The 26612-nt window shown below is 37.3% G+C and overlaps 1 protein-coding gene across 3 annotated transcripts in view; it reads right to left on the bottom strand.

Annotated features, from left to right (window-relative positions):
- LOC102398438 (UDP-glucuronosyltransferase 2A2) overlaps positions 1 to 25945 on the bottom strand; it is a 37310-nt gene extending 11365 nt beyond the window's left edge. For 2 of the 3 annotated variants that reach the window (XM_044945827.1, XM_044945828.1), the window contains exon 1: positions 25204 to 25945. In XM_044945827.1, coding sequence (XP_044801762.1) covers positions 25204 to 25945 — 742 coding nt within the window. Of the gene's footprint in view, positions 1 to 11509; positions 12327 to 25203 lie in introns of those variants that run through there. The other variant, XM_006071132.2, reaches the window with a different exon arrangement.
- Between the last annotated feature and the right edge of the window lie 667 nt (positions 25946 to 26612).

The following is a 26612-nucleotide window of genomic DNA, read 5'->3' as shown; positions in this document are numbered from 1 at the left end:
TTCACTTTCATGCATTGGAGAAGGAAATGGCAACCCACTCCAGTGTTCTTGTCTGGAGAATCCCAGGGACAGGGGAGCCTGGTCGCTGCCGTCTCTGGGGTCGCACAGAGTCGGACACGACTGAAGCGACTTAGCAGCAGCAGCAGCAGCAGCAATAAGAAGAGCTCCACAACTTCTGAGCTTTTGGAGTTGTCAGTGATCTGCATTTTGGCCATTCTAATAGATGTGCAGTGGTTATCTCATTATTATTATAATCTGCATCTCTTTCAAAAAAAATTACATGGAGCATTTTTTATATACTTATTTGTCAAATTTCTATCTTTGTATACAGTTCATTATTATCTTTGTCCCACTATTTAATCAGGTTTCATGATCTCTTCTTGGGGTATTATAAGTGTTTTTAAAAAACATTTTGGTTCTTTATCAGACATGTTTTTTGCAAACATTGTCTCCTATTCAGTGCCTTGCATTTCTTTCTCTTGACATTGTCTTTCACAGAGCAGAAATTTCTAACATTTTTTGAGAATTCTGCATCTATGTTAACAACATATATTTGTATAAACTTTTTTATACAAATATAACAAGCTTTTTTTCCCTTGTAATGTCCTCGTCTAGTTTTTACATTTTTATCATACTATCCTCATAGAATGTGATAGAAATTATTCCCTCAGTTTCTGTCCTCTAGAAATGACTATTAAGTATGTCAGTATAAATTTATCTTTGAATTCATTTCTGCTACAATGTTTTTATCTCTTCTTTTTTGGTTTTTCTCAGGATTTACATCTCTCTGCTTATACAGAACATCTGTTCTTACATACTGTCTACTTTATCCATTAGATCCCTTAGCATATTAATCAACATTGATTTCAAACCTTGTTTTGATAATTACAGCATTCTTGCCATCTCTGGTTCTGATGATTGCTGTCTATTCAAAGTGTGTTTTTGCCTTTTGATGTTCCTTGTAATTTTCACTTGATAGCAAGACATGATATACTGGGTAAGAGACTACTGTAAACAGGTGTTTGAAAGGTGGTGGTGAGTTGGGGAGAGAAGCATTCTATGGTCCAAAGATTAGTCTCAGTATTTTACTGACTCTAAGCCTCTGTATTCTTCAAAACTATCTCTCAGTTTTTTCCCCCACTTTATTTGGGGCAGGATGGTCTGAAGTTGGGTATATCCCTTTTCCATCCAGTAGTCTAGAGGGGCTTGGAGTCAGGTATTCTTGCCTCAGGTCAGTTAGGCTCTGATAATCCCTAGCACATTGTGCACCAGTTAACTAGTTTACCCTGAGGACAGCCTTGTTAGGATGAACAGAGGGCTCTGATTGCTTTCAAAATGATTCTTTTCCTCTTCCCCTAACTGGAAACAAGGGCTATTTATTTTACTTTTATTATGAAAAATTGGTTGAGCTCCTGGAAAGAAATCTCACAATATTGTGGGGACTCCTCTACAATCAGGTCATTAAGATCTTTTTTTGTATAGTTCTTCTGTAATCCAGATAACCATGATGGTGTGATCACTCACCTACAGCCAAACATCCTGGACTGCGAAGACAAGTGGGCCTTAGGAAGCATCACTAAGAACAGAGCTAGTAGAGATGATGGAATTTCAGTGAGCTATTTCAAATCCTAAAAGATGATACTCTGAAAGTGCTGCACTCAGTAGGCCATCAAATATGGAAACTCAGCAGCGGCCACAGGAACAGAGCTAGTAGAGGTGATGGAATTTCAGTGAGCTATTTCAAATCCTAAAAGATGATGCTGTGAAAGTGCTGCATTCAATAGGCCAGCAAATATGGAAAACTCAGCAGTGGCCACAGGACTGGAAAAGGTCAGTTTTCATTCCAATCCAGAAGAAAGGCAATGCCAGGAATGTTCAAACTACTGCACAATTAAATTCTCCAACTTAGGCTTCAATAGTATATGAACCTAGAACTTCCAGATGTTCAAGCTGGATTTAGAAAAGTCAGAGGAACCAGAGATAAAATTACCAGCATCTGTTGGATCATTGAAAAAGCAAGAAAATTCAAAACAAAGTCTACTTCTGCTTTATTGACTATGCTAAAGTCTTTGACTGTGTGGACTACAACAAAGTAGAAAATTCTTTAAGAGATGGGAATACCTGACCACCACCTCCTGAGAAATCTGAATGCAGGTCGAGAAGCAACAGTTAGAACTGTACATGGAGCAACAGACTGGTTCCACATCGGGAAAGGAGTACATCAAGGCTGTATATCGTCACCCTGCTTATTTAACTTCTATACAGAGTATATCATGCTAAATGCAGGGCTGGATGAAGCACAAGCTGGAATCAAGATTGCCATGAGAAATATCAATAAGCTCAGATACTCAGATTGCACTACCCTTATGGCAGAAAGTGAAGAGGAACTATAGAGCCTCTTGATGAAAGTGAAAGAGGAGAATGAAAAAGCTGGTTTAAAACTCAACATTCAAGAAACAAAGATCATGGCATCCAGTCCCATCACTATTTCTCCAGCAAATAGTTGGGGAAACAATGGAAACAGTGACAGAGTTTATTTTCCTGGGTTCCAAAATCACTGCAGATGGTGACTCCAGCCATGAAATTAAAAGATGCTTGCTCCTTGGAAGAAAAGCTATGACCAACCTAGACAGCATATTAAAAAGCAGAGACATTCCTTTGACAACAAAGGTCCATCTAGTCAAAGCTATGGCTTTTCCAGTAGTCATGTACGGATGTGAGAGCTGGACCATAAAGAAAGCTGAGTGCCAAAGAATTGATGCTTTTGAACTGAGGTTTGGAGAAGACTCTTCAGAGTCCCTTGGACAGCAGGGTCATCAAGCCAGTCAATCCTAGAGAAAATCAGTCCTTTATATTCATATGGAAGGACTGATGCTGAAGCTGAAGCTCCAATACTTTGGCCACCTGATGCGAAGAACTGATTCATTTGAAAAGACCCTGATGCTGCGAAAGATTGAAGGCAGGAGGAGAAGGGAATGACAGAGGACGAGATGGTTGCATGGCCTCACCGACTCAATGAACATGAGTTTGAGCAAACTCTGGGAGTTTGTGATGGACAGGTAAGCCTGGCGTGCTGCAATCCATAGGGTCACAAAGAGTTGGACATGACTGAGTGACTGAACTGAACTGAACCTGATGATTGGGACGCACTGGATTTTTAAGCTCTCAAGTTTGTCCACAATAAATTTCCAGCAACTCATTAATTAGAGTTCAGGTGTTCCTACCCAAGGTCTAATTCCTGTGGTGATTTCCAATTCTGAGTCTCTGCTCTTGAATGTCTCTTTAGATAACCTGAAACTCTGCTTATTCCAAGAGAATATACAGTTTTGTTATTAGAATGAATGTGAGAGTTTGATTATTTCAATAATATAAAAAAGATGAAATGGCAACTACAATTTCTGTGTATGAATTAAGTTTAACTAAATTGTATATTTCAACTTATAATTTTTGAATAATTTTAAAAGAAATTCATAAAATATGCAGATTAGAATTATAAAGTCTTGCTGAAACCCTTTATAGAAAATAAATAGAGCTCTCATGTTCATTGATAGGAAAATCAAAATTCCTAAAGTTTTTCATTCTCTCCAATTTATCTACAGATTCCTTGTGCATACTTGTATGCTCAGTCACTTCAGTTATGAAGTGAATCTATGGACTGTAGCCAGCCAGGCCCTTTTGTCAATGGGATTCTCCAGGCAAGAATACTGGAGTGAGTTGTCATGCCCTCCTCCAGGGGATCTTCCCAACTCAGAGATAGAACCCCTGTCTCCTGCATCTCCTGCATTTCAGAAGGATTCTTTACTCACTGACTCACTGTAATTCCTTGTATTTCTCACTAAATCTCAAAATCCCAAGATTCATGAAACTTTACAATTTTTTTAGAATTTCACATTTAATTTTAGAAATCTATTTAGAACAGCAAAGGGCTAAGAATTATCAAGATTTTCCTGAAGATATACTAGGACAGAGGGTGTTACCCTTCCAGATATTTTGAATGGGATGACCAAATAAGATATCCATCATGTACCCCCCACCCGCCCCCACAGCAATGATTTGGCATTTATTCACAGACATATGTGTCTTGTGGGAGCCCTGAGATTAGGACAGGAGATTGTGAAATCTGGGTACAGTCCAAGACAGACAATGACTTTTGAGAGGGGAGGCTTGCAAGCAGATAACTGACCCAGAGAGTGGGTTCTAGGCTGCAGACATGGCAAAAAGTTCTGTACCGCTGAGAACTCAGCTATAGTATGTTTCTCTTTGGCTCTGTTACTAACATCATATGCCAAGGAAATCAAGAGGAGCCCTGCTCACTCCACGTTGAGTAATAAACATCCAGACCTCTGTCCCAGCTGTAGACCTTGAAGTGGCCCACAACTGGCTCAAACCCTGTGGGATCCCCAGAGGCAAGTTGGACAAACTTGGTCAGACTGTGGATTCTGAGAAGACCCTGTAACTGAGCTGTTCCTGTCCTAGCCACAGCATAGAGTTTAATCACAGGACCCCCAGAAAAGTCCAGTTATGTCTTAATAAAGCTAGCAACAAGAACAAATATAGAAAAAAGCAAATATCATAATGAATCAAAGAAAAACCACTTAAGCAGTGAAAATGCTTAATGATACAGGAAGCATTGCAGATAAGTAGGAAAAAGAAAAAGCTTTAAATAAATTATAATGGTACAACTCTGTATCCCTGGGCAATAGTAGGAAGAAAAAAGAGAGAAGAGGGGTAGAGAAGGAAGGAGACAGGGGAGAATGAGGAAGAAGGAAGAGCAAAGGAAGAAAGGTATAAAGAAGAGAAATTGAGCCCAACATACAAAATACAGAAAAATAAATTACTAAGTAGATTAAAATCTTCAAAAGCAAAATCATGATTTCTTTGAGGACAATATAAAAGTAAATCTTTATGCTTTTAGAGTAAGAAAGGATTTCCTCAAGTGTTTAAAAAAGAAAATGGCTAATTATTTTACTTCATTAGGTTTAAAACCCAAAGTTCTTCATGCAATATTTAAGAGAATGAGAAGCACATGATAAATTGCCAAAGTCTCTACAGTACATGAAACTAACAAAGGCTTATCTAAAATATAAAAAGAATTTATTGAAACAATAATGAAGACACAAGAAACCCTTTAGAAAAAAATGGATGAACAACAAGAGAAGGATATTCATGGGACAGAAACAAAAATAGCCCATAAAGTATTAAAAGTTACTCAAGCCAGTAATAATGAAGGAAATCTAAATGAAACCTAAGATAGTATTTCAGATCTATCACTTTGACAAAGCTCAGAAAAATCATTTCTTTGGGGGAATTATAAAATTACAACATGGTGACAGTTGCTGGACTTTGTAAACATAATAAATATCGTTGCACATGTGTGAATTTTATGGTATGTCAATTATTCCTCATTGATTAATAAAACTCATTCGATAATATGCTTCCTAAAAATGTGGTATAATGAGGAATAAAACGCTGTGTTGGTTAAGGTAAAAATTTGTATAGCCTTGGTTAAAGTATAATTTTTTGACAAAAGTCTGAAATTACCCAGTAGAGGAAAATATAGATAAAGATTTAAACGTAGATATATGGTTTATATGCTGTTGGCATGTTTGCTCTTCTACAACAGAGGGCATACACAAGAATGTTCATAGTAGCAGTATTATATAATAAAATATAAATAGTTAGTTGTGTGCCTGCTAAGTCTCTTCAGTTATGTCTAACTCTGCAAACCTATGGACTATAGCCACCAGGCTCCTCTGTCCATGGGATCCTCCAGGCAAGAAAACTGGAGTCAGTTGCTATGCTCGCCTCCAGGGGATCTCCCCAACCCAAGTATCGAAAGTCTCCTATGTCTCCTGCTTGGCAGACAGGTTCTTTACCACTAGCGCCACCGGGAAGCCCAAGTAGCTAGTTGTCAATACACAAAACATCATGTATACAACAGAATACAGAACTTAAACAAAAGAAAACACATGGTTGTATCATTAAAACTATTCTGCATAAACAACACTTCTTTGCTTGTATGTATAATATTAAAAAATTAAATTGCAGAGTGTTAAAGAAATCATATATAATGATAGATGTGAAATTTCCAAGAAAATGTTCACCAAAGTCAGGCTTGTGGTTTCTAATGACAGAAGAGCATTTCTAAGAACTGCAACAGTGAGAGAGTCAGTTCCTAGGCAGGTTGATAGGGAGTCTAGGGGTCCCCAAGGAGAGAGGGGTCTGGAATTCTCAAGGAGGAAGAAAGGACAAACTTTTTTTCTTTCTCCACATTCCTTAGGATTATATAACAATAATGTATCTTGCCTAAGGACAGTCTCTGGATTAAACGTTCTGTTATCTTAAAATGTAAATTATGGGAGTAGGTCTGGTGAGGTCTTTACAACCTTCAGACATTCTTTGGATTCATTGGAGAGTATATAACTTCATTGTTAACACTAGCAAGTGGGTACTCTTTCTGCCCCCTTCTGATGCCTATATCAGAAGCTTTCTCTATCTCCTTTATACTTTAATAAAACTTTATTACACAAAAGCTCTGAGCGATCAAGCCTCGTCTCTGGCCCCGGACTGAATTCTTCTCCTCTGGGGGCTAAGAATCCCGGTGTATTCGCGTGATTCAACAGCAACCTTTCAATGATCTATTTCTTAACTTGCTTTATAAGGCATACAGAAGTTTATTTTATTATTTCTATCAACTGTATACTTACATCTCTTCACTTTTTATTGGTATATTTCTAAAATATGAAATTACATGTATAATATTTTAAAATATATAAAATTTTATATCAATTGATCTATATTGATAAATTTCTTTTTTTTTTTTTTTTTAATTTTATTTTATTTTTAAACTTTACATAACTGTATTAGATTTGCCAAATATCAAAATGAATCCGCCACAGGTTTGATAAATTTCTAAGTCAACTGAGAGACTTGAAAAGATGTTTGTAATGCACATCACAGAAAGTTAAGGATTTAGATTTCCTAAAGTGCCAGACCAATTAGAGATCAATAGGATAAAGAGTCCAAAGAAAATGGAATAATTGCTGGCTACCTAAGAAAAGATCTGAGCATAAGAGCTAAATCATTCAAAAATTTTAGAGGTCATTGTAGCAGAGATGTAGGTACAAACTTTAAGGAAATACTTCTTTTTTTTTTTTTTTTTTTTTTTGATAACAACAGAGCTGGAACAATCTAAGCACAGCTTTCACACTAGACAAATTAAATGATTTGTTACATACATTCATATGAATAAAATAATGTAGGTTTTAATATGTTGTGAGGAAAGATGTCAAATCTATACTAAGTGAAAATAGGTAAAGATGAATATCACTGTTCCAACTGATAAAAAAAAAATATATATATATATATATGGCGTGCTGCGATTCATGGGGTCGCAAAGAGTCGGACATGACTGAGCAACTGATCTGATCTGATATATAGGCAAGGCAAGTGTTAGTCGCTCAATTGTATCTGACTCTTAGCGACCCCATGGACTGTAGCTCTCCAGGCTCCTCTGTCAATGGAATTCTCTGGACAAGAATACTGAAGTGGGTAGCCATTTCCTTCTGCAAGGGATCTTCCCAAACAAGGGATCAAACCCAGGTCTCCTGCATTGCAGGCAGATTCTTGACCATCTGAGCCACCAGGGAAGCTGGTGGTATATATATATATACTGGTATATATAGCTGGTATATATATTTATATATATATATATACACACACACATACATACACACACACACATACACACCCACACACATAAATTTATGTTTAATACTTAGACAATATCTTAATGTAAAGACAAAAGATAAGAGTGTTTATGTAGGAAAAACATAAAGCCAAATATCATTCATTATGTATATACTTTTGTTACATTCAAATTTTTAGCAATTTGTACTAGCTATTTTTTTCATTACATCAAGAATGAAATTATAGTCATAGTGTCTTCAGAATTTCTCAATAAAGAAGATGAAAGAGTACAGCAATGAAAATCGATGACAGTACTTACAGTAAACGAGAAACCTGTTAGGTGGTAAAGTTAAAAATTGGCCACTGATCCTAAGGACTACATATTTTGTATAACATATATCCATTCAGAATCCTTTACCTTTCCTATATTTATGCATAATACAACAAATTTCTCAGAAAGTTATCAGTTGGAACTAGGACAGCATCTCTAGTTATCAGAATATATTTCTAGTTCTGTGTTTTGCATTTGTTTCTGAGAGAAGAATTGAGGCCAAGGCACTGGTCTTATTTATCTCAAATCCATAGAGCCTAACACTTTGCCTACACAAAGAAAGCACTTGTGTGTGCCTGCTCAATCACTTCAGTCCTATCCAACTCTGTAATTTTATGGACTGTAGCCCACCAGGGTCCTCTGTCCTTGGGATTTCCCAGGTAAGAACACTGGAGCGGGTTGCCATGCCCTCCTCCAGGGGATCTTCCTGACCCAGGGATCAAACCCAAGTCTCTCGTGTCTCCTGCATTGCTGGTGGATTCTTTACTACTGAGCAACCAGGGAAGCACCCAGGAATGTTTATTAGTTGCTATGTTATTTATTGTTAAACCAACACAGTGTAAATTCAGTCATGTGTAAAGCTAAGGATTTTTAAAGTGTTGTTTTTTTTTTTAATCTTAGTTCTGTGAAACAATGTGTCTATAAAAATCAGTGTTATGGACTGAACTGTGTTCCTCTTTTATTAAAACACTGAAGTCTAACAGTATTTGAAGGTAGATCTTTTAAAGGTAATTAATATAAATGACATCATAAGAGTGGGTCCTAATCCAATATGACAGATCACCTTATAAGAAGTACAAGAGACAGTAGGATATACATATGGGTTTCTCAAATGGCACTAGCGGAAAAGAACCTGCCTGCCAGTGCAGGAGACACGAGACGCAAGTTCAATCTGGTCAGGAAGGTCCCCTGGAGGAGGACATGGCAACCCACTTCAGTATTCTTGCCTGGAGAATCTCATGGGCAAAGGAGCTTGACGAGCTACAGTCCATAAGTAGGACAAAAAGTAGGACAAAAAGTGCAAAAAGTAGGACACGACTGAAGAGACTTAGCACGCATGCAGGATGTGCATATACAGAGGAAAACCATGAGAGGACAAAGCAAGAAAGTGGGCATCCACAAGCTGTTCAGACAGGCCTTAAGGAAAACCAGCCCTGACAAAGCTTTGGTCTTGGACTTCCAGCTTGCCAAACTGAGAGAAAATAAATTTATGTTTTTAATGTCACCCAATCTTTTAAATTTAGTTATAACAACCCTAGCAAACTACTGCATTAAGGAAGTTAAATTAGTTAATATTTCTAATACCCAATATGATCTTTGTTAGTTCATGTTTCTTCATGACTCTCAAATTGTATTTGGGGTGATAATAAATGCTGGGGAGAGTGTGGGGAAATGAATACACTTCTACCCTGTTGGTGGGAATGTAAGTTGATACAGTCACTATGAAAAACAGTAGGAAATTTCCTCTAAAATGTAAAATTAAAATTACCATAGGATTCAACAATTCTGTCCATGGACATATGGAAAAAAACTATAATTCAAAAAGATACATGCACCCCTATGTTCTCAGCAGCAATATTCACATTGGTCAAAACATGGAAACAGCCTAAATGCCCATCAACAGATGAATAGATCAAGAAGATATAACACATATATACAACAGAATGCTACTCAGTCATAGAAGAAAACGAAGTAATTTCATTTGCAGCAACATGGAAGCAACTAGAGATTATCACTGTCAAGAAGCAACAGTTAGAACCGGACATGGAACAATGGACTGGATCCAAATTTGGAAAGGAGTACATCAAGTCTGTATATTGTCACCCTGTTTATTTAATTTCTATGCAGAGTACATCATGCAAAATGCCTGGCTGGATAAAGCACAAGCTGGAATCAAGACTGCCAGGATAAATATCAATAACCTCAGATATGCAGATGACACCACCCTTATGGCAGAAAGTGAAGAGGAATTAAAAAGCCTCTTGATGAAAGTGAAAGAGGATAGTGAAAAACCTGACTTAAAACTCAACATTCAAAAAACGAAAATCATGGCATCTGGTTCCATCACTTCATGGCAAATAGATGGGGAAACCATGGAAACAGTGACAGACTTTATTTTCTTGTCCAAAGTTGCTGCAGATGGTGACTGAAGCCTTGAAATTTGGAGAAATTTGGTGTTGGAGAGGACTCTTGAGAGTCTCATGGACAGCAAGGAAATCAAACCAGGACTGATGCTGAGGCTGAAACTTCAATACTTTGGCCACCTGATGTGAAGAACTGACCCATTGGAAAAGACCCTGAATCTGGGAAAGATTGAAAGTAGGAGGAGAAGGGGACAACAGAAAATGAGATGCTGGGATGCCATTGCCAGCTAGATGGACATGGGTTTGAGCAGGCTCTGGGAGTTGGTTATGGACAGGGAAACCTGGCGTACTGCAGTCCATGGGGTCACAGAGTCAGACACAACTGAGCAACTGAACTGAACTGTATATGTATATGTATAACTCAATCACTATGTTATATAGCAGAAATTATTGCATTTTAAATCAACTATACTTCAATTAAAAACAAAACAAAACAGTATTTGGAGTGAAAGCCAGCTTCAGTGATGCAATCAGATAAGAGCTAGACATTTGAAAATTGCAAAGCAAAACCATTTTTTATTAGAAAAGGCAGGCGATTAAAAATAGAATGTACATAACCAGTGAAGTGAAAAATATACTGTTTTTAACATCTCAAGTTATAAACTCTTTCAAGTTTCTGCTTAATTTTTCAGTTTTATATATTATACTCCTCCAAAAGTATAAAGCATAGTAGGAAACGTCTCAGTATGACCCATTATGATGAAGCAGTTCTCATAGGACTTTTTGAAGTTTCATCCCAAATTTATGAGAGATAGGAATACATGGTACTCTGGTCCAAAAGGAGGATGGTTTAAATTTTAAATCTAATATTCCGTGATTTTCAAAATTAGTAGAGCAAAATTCAGACAAAATAAGTTATATACCAAATTTAATACCACCATTAATATGGCTCAGGTTCCAGACTATTACTAAAATCAGGGAAGAAGACTATCTTCCTCTTTTAACAAACATTACACTCACTTAACCAGTAAGAAATCAAGCATCATCTCTATGAAAACTCAGTGTATTAGACTTATTTGTGATATCCTGCATCTGACAAAAATACACATTCCATTGGACTACATATATTAGCATGTTTTATATTTCATTTTGTTTTGGTAACAATCTTTTAAGTATTGAAGTATCCTAATAAATAGAGGACTGTAAAGAAAGAGGAACCATGGCAAGAAATTTCCTGCCTCCCTTCCCCAATTAGTTATTAAACCACAGTTCTTTGATATCAATTGTGGAGTTTTTGTGAAAGTGCAAGTTTTAAAAATATATTCCTTACCTTTTCCTAGACTTTCCTGAAACCTCCTCAGCATCTTCTGATAATTACTTTAGAATGAGAAGCAGAGTCTCTTACCTAATACTTCACTGTAAAACTGGTCCCAAAGCTGAGTGTCATATTGTTGGAGCCCGAAGTCAAAGAAAATGGTAAACATTAAATTTTTTACCCTTTGCAGAAGGGTCATTTTGTCTGGTAATGCTGCCATGACAACAGGCACGTAGGAAGGTGGAGATGGAATTTGCCCACAGTATCTCTCCATTGTGCTACCCAAAGAGAGTCTTAGTGTGTACACAAAAGGGATTCCCAGAATCTCAGCAATCAGCTCTCCACAGGGCATCACAGGGTCTATAACCATAACATTATAGTTGGTGTCCTGGAGTTTCTTCATGATTGTCTGGTTGTAGACAACACTCTCACAGACAAGTTTTAAATCTGCGCTTATTTGAAGGAAAAAATCTTGAAGTTTCTTTGCTGATTGCCAGGGTGACAATGTTGGCATGACGTTAACAGATAGATTCAAAAATTCGTTTAGACTATCTTCAGCAGTCTCTTTGTCCTGCGGCACTGAGAACATCTCGAAGTTCAGTGTGGAAGGCTTGTTGTTCTCAATGAGAAAATTTTGTGAAGACACCAACACAGTCACTTCATGGCCTCTTTCCATGAGTTTCTCCAGAATAACCTTTAGATTGAGCCAGTGGCTCATGTCACAGGGCCACACCAGGACCTTCTCACAGAATCCACAGCCAGTATAGCAGAGCTGCAGCAGTAGAATTGCTGAAACCCATTTCTTGGACATCATGATAGCAGCTCCCTCACACACTGCTCTGCAATGGCTGAATGCTTTTTGGGCACAAAATTGAAGTGGCAATTTAGACATCGATCAAGTTAAAAATTAATTTCTGGAGTTAGGTAACTTACATGCAGAGAACTTTGCCAGTTGTTAACTGGGCATGGTATTTGTTCAGGAGAAGACAGGAAATATTTATATATTTTTGAGGAAATGATTGCAACCTTCTAGGAGTTTTAAAAATAGATTAAAATAGAAAAAAATAATGTCTTATTGACATTTTTAAAATATGATAGAACCCATTTAAATATATCTAGCAAATAATATGGTGCATCTCATGGAACATGATGATTAATAATTTGGGGAAACACGAAAATGTATGTCTTGTCATAATGTTGGTCACATGCTAGCATGTAGATAAAACACACACATTGCCTAATATAGGAGGAATATGAATATACTAATGTTGTACAAAGATACAGCATTTCAGGCTCTCAGAATATGCTGTCACTCTAATGTGAAGAAAATCAGACAAAGCTTCAATACAGAGGATACATTTTGGCTGAACTCAGAAGCAAAGAATACAGGAGAATGGTTTTAAAGTTGAATAGAAGAAAAGGATTAAAAGATGAATGATATGTAAGTCATGGTCATTTAAGTATACAGTTGTTAGTTCAGTATATATAGAGCAGAGGCTAACACAAAACTGCAGAAAAGGAAAATATTAGTTAAAATAGGACACTTTGGAGAGCCTTAAATGCTATACACTGGGTTCAGTTTTAATCTTCATAAAAAGATGTGTACTCAAATTTTCAGATCAGGTACAGAAAATGATCATATATGTCCTTTAATAAACCTAAACTGGCATCTGAATATTACTTGAGTTGCAAAGAAAAAAAGCATATGTAAGTAGTTAAAATTAAATTTTAAGACAGCAGGATTTGATCAGAGTATCAGGGAGAATATAATATTGGTTTGTGAATAGAGGGTCTAGAAGGAGAGTCATGACTGATGAGAAGTGAGAGGTGCTCAGTCATTAATAAGGAAGTGCTTGGTTTATACTCTGAGCAATCAGAGTGATAAGAACTCTAGTAAAATCACAAAACACTAAAGGAGTAGTAGTTACAGAAAAATTTTTTGACTTGCCATGTGTCATTAACAACTGAACATGTATGTGAATCTCAAGGGAGGGGAAATATCAGGAGCACAGATTTTGTGTCCCATCATCGATCTGTATTTCAGTCCAATTCCAATTTCTCTTCAAAACGTTTGATATTTCATGCCTTCAACAAGCAACTTTTAGCACTTATTTTATACTGGATTCTATACCATGCACAGGGTATAAAGAAACAAGTAAGATATATTTCTAATTCAAAATGATCTCATAGATTATTGCAGAAAATAAATTAGCCCGATAATACTTCTCCATTATACTTCTACAAATATAAGGGAGATGGATCATAGAAGGTATAGATGAAATGAGGAAGGGTAAAGCTCCTGAAGGAGGTTTCTTGGTGGAGGAAGATAATGATGAAATTATAAGTTAGTTAAGTCTTTAAGAGTCTACTTAGTAGGTTGAAAAGTATTTCTTATAAGTGAAAGAGAATGTTAATGTATCTGTATTCTAATAATTGTGACATAGTTATACCAAATGTTCAGTTACAAAATAATATTCAATAATTTGAAAGAGACATTGAAATTTCAAGTCCCTTGAGAGCTTTTATGTTTGGCAAAAAAAAAAAAAAAAAAAAAAACAGAGTAGGTTTGCTTAAAGATGCAAAGAATAATCTAGGATCAAGGATTGAGAGCTGTGTTGTGTTGCATAATTAGGCTTTGCATAAACTCTGCTGCTGCCGCTGCTGCTGCTAAGTCGCTTCAGTCGTGTCTGACTCTGTGCGACCCCAGAGACTGCAGCCCACCAAGCCCTGCCGTCCCTGGGATTCTCCAGGCAAGAACACTGGAGTGGGTTGCCATTTCTGTCTCCAAAGCATGAAAGTGAAAAGTGAAAGTGAAGTCACTCAGTCATGTTCGACTCTTAGCGACCCCATGGACTGCAGCCTACCAAGCTCCTCCATCCATGGGATTTTCCAGGCAAGAGTACTGGAGTTGGGTGCCATTGCCTTCTCCAATAAACTCTGCTAATGACTGGTAAAAAGCATAATCCAAAAGAGAATCAGAAAATAGAAAGCTACGACAGAAGCATAAATTCACTAAGAGAAAACAGATAATGTTATAATCTTAGAGGATAAAAGTCATTTTATACAGGATAAATAACCCCTAAGTGATTAAACAAAGATTGATAAATGTATCTAATCACTGTGATGAAGTTCATATGTGGTAAAAAAGTTTAAATGAAGTCAAAGAGAGAGCAGAGATATATAGTACAGGTTAGAAATTGACCTCAATATACATGTTATTGGGCTTCCCTGGTAGCTCAGCTGGTAAAAAATCTGCATGCAACCCAGGAGACCTGGGCTCGATCCCTGGTTTTGATCCCTGGGATGGAAAGATCCCCTGGAGGAAGGCATGGCAACCCACTCCAGTATTCTTGCCTGAATAGAGAAATATCTCTAAGTTGTTTTATTATATGAGAAAACTAAGATAGAGCTCAGATTTTGAAGAATGATTCATTTTCATAAATTTAAAAGTATAGGCATATATTCACTTATATCTAACTGAAACATTTACAATTCTGGATAAAATATAAAATTTCCCCATAAAAATTCATTTCTGATTTTCAAGAAAGTAAAAAGTCAGCAGACAGAATCCCTAAACAAAGTCAAGGCAGGTATTCTGATGTTCAGTCTTGTTTCTTTATAGAACACACCATAGGTGCCAAGAGTGGAGAGAAGGAAAGTCTGAAGCCTTGCCAAGATCCTACACCCTGCGTATGTTCATGTAATGCTAGATTCTCAAGATATGGCCTCCCTTTTACAAACAAATTCACTTACACAGAAGTTTACAGCAATGATAATTGCTAGTTTTGACTTGGTGGTGTGTAGATGAAAAAGATCTCTTAGAATTCTTAACAGTCAATCTTCATATGGATTTCCAGTTCAAACTAGAAAAGCCTCTTTGAAGAAACTTTGAACCTAACTTCAAACACTCCCACTGATAAAATTTGAAGGTAAATAAGCACCTCCCTGTTAAAATAAAACAAGGCTTCAGGACTGAGAACCAGCAAAAGCAGCAGAAGCCAGAAATATGAATTTGGCGATTTAAAATATTATTGTATGAAATGAAAAATAAAATTATTTTTACAATAAAATTAAGGGTATGAAAGTGAAGTCTGAAAATATTGGTAAGAAACAAGAGACTAAAAAGAATAATTGTGAAAATTTGCAAAAGAAACAAAGTGAATTTCTGGAATTGGATGGTACGGGGAGGGAGGAGGGAAGAGGGTTCAGAATGGGGAACACATGTATACCTGTGGCGGATTCATGTTGATATATGGCAAAACCAATACAATATTGTAAAGTTAAAAATAAAATAATATATATATATATAAAAGAATTCCATAAATCAGATTTAACTTAATGAATAGATTGAAGGGTAGATTAAGCACAGCTGTACAAATAAACAGTGACCCAAAAAAGAAATCAAAAGATGTTATGTAGAATTAAGTTTTGAATAAAAAATGGAAACAATGATAGAGTGTTAAAGATGCATGAAGAATACACTAAGGCCTTTGAATCTAGTTATTGGTTTTGTCTACTTAGGACTTCCTCTTTCAAGTCTTTCTTTACTCTTTAGAGCTTGTGCGTTTTTCATGCAGCCAGACTGCACAACTAAGCCCTAAATTTCTGTTCTTTTATCCAAATCTTCCAACTACTTTAAATTTTCAGTCATTTTAAACATAAGCAATTATAAATTAAGTAGAGATTTCTGTATATCCTTCAGGATTATTACTATGTTTTTCTAAGAGTGATTTTCTATTTCCATTACTCCTTCTGAATTATTCATTGGAATTTTATTGTAAAGGATTATAAAAATATGTGCCAACATATGATTAGTATGATTTGCAGTCTCACAGTATCTCCCTTCAAGATGCTTGTTAATCACAAAGGGGAAAATAGGGAGAATCCTGGCAGACACACTCGTAACTAAGTGCTCAAAATACGGTCACTAGTAATAAACTTTCTATATGATGTACCTCTGATGCATCTCACTGGGAAGGACACAAGTTTACTTCTATAGTATTCTTACCCCGAATACATCATCTCTCCCTAATCCCAAGAAAATACCAGGAAAAAAGTTGAGGGATATTCTAAAAATTAACTAGCCAATGCTCTTTAGAAAAACAAAGACAGCCTGTGGGAACTGTCACAAACTGAAGAGTAGGGAGACCGGACAGGTACATGCAAGGAGGAAACTTGGATTGTATACTGAAAAGAAAAAAGGATATCAGCAGGATAATTGATAATTTTTCATAAGAATTTCTAATTTTGATAATTTTATCATGATTATATAAAATATTGATCTTAAAAACCCAGTCAATTAAAACATCAATGATTCCTTCTATATTTATTAATTAGAATTTAAATAATTTCCTACTATTCAATCACTTATTTATACTTATATTGCTATAACTCAAAAATGTATTTTTATACATTTAATTATAATCATTATTTATTTTATTGTTCAAATTGTCACAGATATTGGAAACTTTTTCATACATTGGTTTCTACATCCTTTTGATATGGCCCCATCATTTTCAATTACTTGTTACTTTTTGAAACCACAAAATGTTTCAGGATCATCTACTATTTTCACTGTCCCAACCTTAGAACTGACCATTTCTTCAAAGAATGCTGGTTCATTTTATTAGAGAATGTCATTTAAAATCAAGATGAGTATAGGACTCTGTGGGAGAGGGTGAGGGTGGGATGATTTGGGAGAATGGCATTGAAACATGTATAATATCGTATGTGAAACAAATCGCCAGTCCAGGTTCCATGCATAATACAGGATGCTTGGGGCTGGTACACTGGGATGACCCAGGGGATGGTATGGGGAGGGAGGTGTGAGGGAGGTTCAGGATGGGGAACACGTGTACACCCGTGGCAGATTCATGTTGATGTATGGCAAAACCAACACAATATTGTAAAGTAATTAGCCTCCAATTAAAATAAATAAATTTATATCAAAAAAAGATGAGTATATTAGACGTGTTCATTGTTACTTCTGCTTTAGCCATGTATATATAGATATAGTTCAACTTTAAACAATATCAGCAACATCAATGTCAACTTAGAAACACACATATATAATATTGACAATTTTAGAATTAGCAATAAGAAAAATGCTAAAACATTATGGATAATTCAATAAAACCTTTTAATTCATGATTGCAGTGTAAATTTCTGTGTAAAATATTTTTCATTTTTTAATAAAATAAAATTCTAAATTATAAAATTTTTTGGTATCCATGTATTGAATAGAGTATCCTTTCTCCATTGTATGTTCCTTGTTACTTTGTCATAAAATAATTCTCCACATATTTGTGGATTTATTTCTGGCCTCTCAATTCTGTTTCGTTGATTTATGTGTCTATTTTCCAGCCAATTCCATGCTGTCTTGATTACTATAGCTTTGTAATACAGCTTGGAATCAGGGAGCATTGTACCTCCAGTTGAGTTCTTCAGCTCCAGATTTTCTGCTTGATTCTTTTTAGAGTTTAAATATCCCTGGTAAATTATTCTTTCTGTTAATTAATTCATTAATCTTGTTCCTGAACTCAATGAATTGCCTGAGTTTTCTTGTCACTTTTTGGGTTTCTTCATGATAGTTATTTTGAATTCTCTGTCAGATTATGATATTCTGTGATTTTAAGTTTGGTTTTTGGAGAATTTTTATATTCTTTTTGTGGTACAATGTTACTGTGGATCTTCATGAAGCTTGAGTTGTTCCTCTGCTGGCACATTTGAAGTAGTGAATGCCTTTTTCCTTTAGGTAATGTTTTCTTTCTTTTCTCAGCTGGTAAAGAATCCTCCAGCAATGCAGGAGACCCCCGTTTGATCTCTGGGTGGGGAAGATCCCTTGGAGAAGGGATAGGCTACCTACTCCAATCTTCTTGGGCTTCCCTGGTGGCTCAGCTGTCAAAGAATTCTCTTGCAATGTGGGAGACATGGGTTTGATCCCTGGGTTGGGAAGGTCCCCTGGAGAAGGGCATGGCAACCCACTCCAGTATTCTTGCCTGGAGAAACCCAAGGACAGAGGAGCCTGGGGAGCTGCAGTCCATGAGGTCGTAAAGAGTCTGATACCAGTGAACAACTGAGCAGGAGCAGGAAAGATTCAATGCGTTAGAAATTAGCTGCCCTTCTATTGTTTTCCAGTAGGTGGCGAGATAGCACAAGTTTTTGTTTTTTTCTAACGCGCTCTCTCTAGTTCTATTTGCGAGTAGGCATTTTCCACCCTCCACTATCTCTGTCAGAGGTGTTTGCTGGTGCTGGCATGTCACTGCTTTAGAGTCCTCGGTGACCTGCTACCACTGGGTCACTGGTATTGCCGCCTGAGGCTCCAGGAGAGTGGGTGCTTCTGCTGGGTCTGTCATCTCCTGAGTCACATACAGGCTTGGTCTTTGGTCTCCACAGGGGTGATGGAATTTTGGGAAAGTAGGGATCACAAGTTCCTCTGCTGTGAGTGTTTGATCCTTATCAGTGGAGCCAGAGATCAAACATTATTTTGTTTCATAGACCCCTTACTCGTTTACTATGAGTGCTGATGGCAACTGACACAAGCCTCTCCAACCACTACATGGGGATGACTGAAAATGGAGAAAGAGAAATAGGGCCACAGATGGAAATGAATAAGAAGAATGATCCAAGTGGTAGGAGTTATTTAGTCTGATAAGTGTCTGAAAAGGACTGGAGAGCAGCTATGTTAGAAAGGGATCTTAGAGATTGATTGATGTGTTGGTCACAAAGGTATATATATTTGATATGCAAATCACTGCATGCTTTATGTACTTTAAACAGATAAGTTATTTATTAATAAAAGATAATAATGAGACAGCACTGCACTTCATTATGGTTACAATTAAAATAAAAGAACGAAAAGAAATGCCCAGTTAAGTGAAAATGGAGAACAATTGGAATACTAGTAAATGGCTGATGAGATTATTAATTGGTACAAGAACTTGAAAATTAGCAGTATTTTCTAAAGCTAAATAGATTCATACCCTATGCCTTGGCAATTCCTTTCTTATATATACACCTTGTAGTACAACATACTTGTATTCACCAAAAGACCTGTACAAGAATGTTCGTAGCAGTGTTTATCAAACACAGCCAAAACCAAAATAGCCAACATGACCACTGGCAGTAGAATGGATAAGTAAAATTTACATTAATTCAAAAGATTCTGAATAGCTATGAGAACAAACACCCCATATCTACAGGTGACAACTTGGACAAATATAAAAAGCATGATGTTAAATAAAAGGAGTAAAATACAAAAGCGCTATAATGTGCGGTTCATTTATACAGTTTAAAATTGGTCAGAGTTAACCTGTGGTGTTAGAAGTCAAGAAAGTTGTTATCTTCAGATGGGTGTAGGGTGTAGTCAGGACTTATATGAGGAAGTTTAGGGAATTACGAGTGTAGTAATGTTTTGCTTCTTGGTTTGGGTTCTGGCTGCATGGGTTTATACTGCGAAATTGGAATGAGCTGTACAATTTATGACTTATGTTTGACTTGCAAGAAAGGTTACACAGAATCTTAAAAAGCTCACAGCACTAACCATAGGAAAGCCATATGTGAGAAGGAATTAAAAGCCTATGTGAGGGCAGATTAACAGAGACCCACATTTTCCAGGGAAAAGAGCAGATGTTGGCAATGGTGATTAGAATGGGAGTAGGATACAGAAAAACAAACAAACAAACAACAACAACAACAACAAAAAACATCGGGCCTCAAAAGGCAGCCAGAAATCAAGTGCAAAAAATGTACTGAGTAATTTAGTACAGTTTCAGGTAAGTGTGCTGGAGGGGAAATGTTATGAGGCTCATTTATTTTATGTTTTTTTTTTTTTTTAATGGTCTGGATAAAGATAGGGTTAGTTATAAGGAATACATCTAAAATTTAGCAGCAGGGAAAGAGGGACCAACATGGAACCTACATGGTACTTACAGGTAAAAGCAGGTGTCAGCCACAAATTGGCACTTGTCATGGACGCTTGCCATCTACCTCTACAAGGATTAATATCCTGCTGAAGCTGTTGATCTCCAACACCCACTGAAGGAGTTCAAGGTGGAGAATAGAAATGAGGTGTTCTGTGCTCCAGAAAACTGGCAGGACATGTCCTCAGATAGTTAGATTTTCACAGGAGTTGATTTTATAAGCCCAATTCTTGTATCTCCTTATATCTAGAAAAGTACTAAAATCCTTCTTTGTGGTGACAATTGCTTCTCATGACTAGCAGAATCTTCATGAGACCAGCAGAAACTTTCACAAAAAATATGCACTTGATTGCACTTCCTCCCCCTTTACCAAAATCACATGTATACTGACCTTCCTCCCTTGCTGCTGCTGCTGCTAAGTCGCTTCAGCCATGTCTGATTCTGTGCGACTCCATAGACAGCAGCCCACCAGGCTCTGCTGTCCCTGGGATTCTCCAGGCAAGAACACTGGAGTGGGTTGCCATTTCCTTCTCCAATGCATGAAAGTGAAAAGTGAAAGTGAAGTCTCTCAGTCGTGTCCAACTCTTAGCGACCCCATGGACTGTAGCCCACCAGGCTCCTCCATCCATGGGATTTTCCAGGCAAGAGTACCAGAGTGGGGAGCCATCACCTTCTCCGGACCTTCCTCCCTTACCTCTTTGGAAAAGTTGTTCAGAGCTACCTGAGGGGCTGTCTCCTAGGCTGCAGTCCTCATATTGCCCCCAATGAAACTTAACTTGCAACTCTCACATTGGGCTTTTTTTTTTTTTTCTTTTTGTCAACACAGGCTATACTGGCTGAATGGTACATAGATTAGTACTGGTCTTTCCTCTCTTCTGTCTTCAGAGTGCTGGGAAAAATAGAGACAGACCAGGAAACCAAAAGACACAGGCAAAATGAAACCATTCAGTTTCCTTATCAATTTAACTATTTTCATTACAACATTCAAGTCCTCGGCCTTCCTGTGGCTATAGCAAAGGCTAGTAAGCAAGGGTTAGAACTGGACATGGAACAACAGACTGGTTACAAATAGGAAAAGGAGTATGTCAAGGCTGTATATTGTCACCCTGCTTATTTAACTTATATGCAGAGTACATCATGAGAAACACTGGGCTGGAAGAAGCACAAGCTGGAATCAAGATTGCCGGGAGAAATATCAATAGCCTCAGATATGCAGATGACACCACCCTTATGGCAGAAAGTGAAAAGGAACTATAAAGCCTCTTGATGAAAGTGAAAAAAGAGAGTGAAAAAGTTGGCTTAAAGCTCAGCATTCAGAAACTAAGATCATGGCATCTGGCCATCACTACATGGGAAATAGATGGGGAAACAGTGGAAACAGTGTCAGACTTTATTTTTGGGGGCTCCAAAATCACTGCAGATGGTGACTGCAGCCATGAAATTAAAAGACGCTTACTCCTTGGAAGGAAAGTTATGACCAACCTAGATAGCATATTCAAAAGCAGAGACATTACTTTGTCAACAAAGGTCCATCTAGTTAAGGCTATGGTTCTTCCAGTAGTCATGTATGGATGTGAGAGTTGGACTGTGAAGAAAGCTGAGGGCAGAAGAATTGATGCTTTTGAACTGTGGTGTTGGAGAAGACTCTTGAGAGTCCCTTGGACTACAAGGAGATCCAACCAGTCCATTCATTTGGAAGGACTAATGCTAAAGCTGAAACTCCAATTCTGTGGCCACCTCATGCGAAGAGTTGACTCATTGGAAAAGACTCATGCTGGGAGGGATTGGGGGCAGGAGGAGAAGGGGACGACAGAGGATGAGATGGCTGGATGGCATCTCCGACTCAATGGACATGAGTTTGAGTAAACTCCGGGTGTTGGTGATGGACAGGGAGGCCTGATGTGCTGCGATTCATGCGGTCACAGAGTCGGACACGACTGAGCGACTGAACTGAACTGAGTACCTAGTCCTGCCCACTCAAGAACTACCTATGGGCTGCATGTACAGCAAATCTCTCTGAGGTTGGAAGAGAAATCAGGCTCAGTGTAGTTTGAAGATATCTTGCAGAACAATTGGCCAGGACAAGATCTAGTAATAGATTCACTCCTGAATATGAAAAATGATCGGCCTATATTCCCAGATAGGGCTGTCTCATTTGGAGTTAGAAGCATATTTAAAATTGAATTGATGATCATTTTAGTTTACTTCATTCATAAAAGATATCCTCACTGACAAATAAAGCAGAGTTTTTAACCAATGCAATTAGATATTTCCTTGCTCAGTGAGTATTAGTCGCTCAGTAGTGTCTGACTCTGCGATATCGAGGACTGTAGCCCACCAGGCTCCTCTGTCCATGGGATTCTGCAGGCAAGAATATTGGAGTGGGTAGCCAATTCCTTTCTCTGGGGGATCTTCCTGACCCAAGGATCAGACCCAGGTCTCATGCATTGCAGGCGGATTCTTTACCATCTGAGCCACCAGGGAAGCCCATTTACTTACTTCTATCTCTTTCAAAATATATATTTGAGGGGTTTTGTTATTGCTTGTTTGTTTTTTACATTTTATTTTTCTAGCCTTTCTCACAGAACTGAAGAACGGCCATTGAAATGGACACTTTGCAGCACATGACATTATGAAACCTCTTGTGTTCAAAGAAAATAATATCAAATATATAAACTGATCTGTTTCAGGATTGGGTTACAGTTCACAGGTGTCTCTAATACTCGATGAATGTAATTGCAAACAGAGGACAAATTGTATTTTACCAGTTCTTCTTGAAAATACACTTCTATTTGAAATAAAATATTGTTGTCCAACTACATTGAGTAACATGAGGAGCATAAAGGATTTAAGGAAATAAAATATTCAATTTCTTAAATACTTCTGCAGCTAGAGTATTGTCCTGTGAAAAATGAGAAGTTGGGAACATTCCGTATCACAAAGGCTTTACACATGTTATGTAATCTGTCACGACACCATTTGAGAAGGGAGATTTTGTATATCACAGAGGCATTAATTTTCTACAAATATTTACTGACTATGTGCTATTTACATAGTCCCATGATAGTATAATCAGGGCATTGTCATTGCACAGTTCTGTGTAGTTTGTTATAAATAATATTCAACATCAATATAATCCTTCGTAATTGACATAGCATTGCTGCTATTGTTCAGTTGCTCAGTCATGTCTGATTCTTTGCGATCCCATGGACTGCAGCATGCCTGGCCTCCCTATCCTTCACTATCTCCTGGAGCTTGCTCAAACTCATGTCCATTGGGTCAATGATGCCATCCAACCACCTCATCCTCTGTTGCCCCCTTCTCCTCATGCCCTCAATCTTTTTAGAGTAAAAGAATAGTATCTTGCATATTACCTTTGTAAAAAAGTACCACTGGTACCATCACTTAATTGCTGTTCATTACTATCCCTGCTACTACTAACAGATCTAGGGGAAAAAAGCATTCAGGAAAGAATAAAATAGAAAAATAAAGAAAGGAAGACCCATGAAGATCAGAAAAAAAAGTAATACAAACAATAAGCCATAACTGGCCTATACAGTTTGTTTTATTTTGTTTGATTTTCATAAAGAATTGGTAAGGCGAGAAACCCTGAGGCTTGCCAAAGATCCCTGAGCAATTAAGCTGGAGGCAATGCTGACCCAAGCACTCAGGGAAGCCTCAGGATGGAGAGATAGTGAGAGGCAAAGAAGAGTATAAATTCAAGTTTCCAGTGTCTAATCCTAGGATTTTTAAAGCTTCCTAAGAAAAGAAAAAATGGAGAATGAAGAAGGGAAAGTAAATCGGGTAGCACTTCAAAAGTATTTTTAGTAGTGTCATAATTTATCCATAAAAAGCAGAAATATTACTTTGCCAGCAAAGGTCCATCTAGTCAAAGCTATGGTTTTTCCAGTAATCATGTATGGACATGAGAATTTGACTCTAAAGAAAGTTGAGTGCCAAAGAATTGATGTTTTTGAACTGTGGTGTTGGAGAAGACTCGTGAGAGTCCCCTGGACTGTGAGGAGATCTAACCAGTCAATCCTAATGGAAATCAGTCCTGGATATTCATTGGAAGGACTGGTGCTGAAGGTGAAACTCCAATACTTTGGCCACCTGATGTGAAGAACTGACTCATTGGAAAAGACCCTGATCCTGGGAAAGATTGAAGGCAGGAGGAGAAGGGGATGACAGAGGATGAGATGGTTGGATGGCATCACTGACTCAATGGACATGAGTTTAATTAAGCTCCAGGAGTTGGTGATGGACAGGGAGGCCTGGCGGGCTGCAGTCCATTGGGTCACAAAGAATCAGACATGACTGAGCAAATGAACTGAACTGAATTTATCTTGGAGAATGTATTTATATTTTCATTTATATTTGAAGATATTTTCATTTATACTTGAAGGTTGATTTGCACTTTGAAAAGCTATTACCTAAACAGGCACAAGATTATTTGTTTGAGACAACATCATGCATATTAATACCACCATTCCATTGTTTAAGAATTTTCCAAAAATAATATTTAATTGTGTACACATATATAATAAGTAGTGGTAAAGAACCTGTCTGCCAATGCAGGAGACATAAGAGACAAGGGTTTGATCCCTGGGTGGGAAACATCCCCTGGAGGATGAAATGGCAACACACTCCAGTATTCTTGCCTGGGGAATCCCGTGGACAGAGGAGCCTGGAGGGCTACTGTCCATGGGGCAACAAAGAGTCAGATATGACTGAAGTGACTTAGCCCACACATATTTACTTCAGCTTGGCATTTGCAGTGGTATGGAAATCTTTTGCTGTATCAACAATAAGAATAAATAAGATATCTGGAATCATTAGTAACAGAACATTTTAGAGACTTACCTAGGACTTTGCTGTAGTATGAATTCCACTCACCCCAGTAGGATTGAAATATATAATCTTGCAGGGGATAAGATATGGTGTTTTTAAGCCTTTCACCAAAGGACATCTGGTCCGTGAGCTCGGAAAGGGCTGCAGGTACATAGGACGCAGGTGCTGGAATTTTTCCGCAGTGTCTCTCCACTGTTGACGCTGGGGAGAACCTCAGGGTGTACATAAATGGAATTCCTAATTTCAGAGCAACCAGATCTCCACAGATTGTTACAGGGTCGGCCAGTAACACATCAAAACGACTTTTCCAAAGTCTTGCCATTAACTTGGGGTTGTTTAATACGCCATCACAGATTTGTATATTAATTCGGAAGAAAGTATCTAGGAGTTTTCCTAGTTCTTTGTAGAAAGTCCAGAGTGTGAGAGGAGTCGGTCTGTGATCTATCCACAACATTATCATATGTTCAATTAAGGAATCTATATTGCTCTTCTTGTAGGAAACAGGTATCACCTCAAAATTCACAGGAGAGTCAGAATTGGAGTTGATGAATAGAGTCGCTGATGAAGCCAGTACAGTCACATTGTGATTTCTTTGATTCAACTCTTCTAAAATTATCTTAATATTTAACCAATGGCTACCATCCGTTGGCCAAATTAGCACGTTCCCACTTAGAACAATTTCAATCAGAGTCAAATTAAAAATCAGGTGATGGTAAAACTTCTTAGGTATGGTGACATCCATTATGGAAACCATCTTACTGTAGATCTTTTAAGATGAAAAGAAGCTTTCAATGTATAAAGTATTTAGGTAGATTATTTTTTTTCAAATAAAATAATATTTAATGTGACAGCTACATTCTTTCATAACTCAACTGATCTATAGATTAAAAGGAAAACAATATAACTCAAGTTCTTAAATGTATTAATATGATTATTCCAACAAAAGAAATGAAATCTGGTGCTATTTTAAAGAAAGAGAAGCAGACGGGTTATAAGCCTGATACCTGTGTTTTCTTCAGTAGTAACTCTGATTTATAAAATGTATATTCAGATTAGTATATCTTTCCCCAAATTAGTTAGATAAAAAATAACAGTTCTCACTGCTATGGCCACTTTGTCAAGACTTACAGTCCTTTCAAGTTGGATGTCTTTAACTATAGGACATTTTTACATGCATTGTCTGATTCAATCCTTTTCATAGCTTGCTTGGCAGAAGTGATTCACTCCATTTCATGGATAATGAAACTAATGTTGAATTGCATAATCCAAAGCATATTTCACAGAATAGTAGAACTGGGATGATAATCATGATAATTGTTTCACTCATTTCTGATTTCTTACAATAAGTTTTAGGAACTTTGTCAAAGCCCAGTGATGGGCATTGTTATCATTTCCCCATGGCTCATATTTAGCAAAAAATT

Source organism: Bubalus bubalis, chromosome 7 (assembly GCF_019923935.1).
Source record: "Bubalus bubalis isolate 160015118507 breed Murrah chromosome 7, NDDB_SH_1, whole genome shotgun sequence".
Classification (NCBI taxonomy): domain Eukaryota; kingdom Metazoa; phylum Chordata; class Mammalia; order Artiodactyla; family Bovidae; genus Bubalus; species Bubalus bubalis.
The sequence above is the reverse complement of the archived record's forward strand: the minus strand, read 5'-3'. Positions and strand labels throughout refer to the sequence as shown.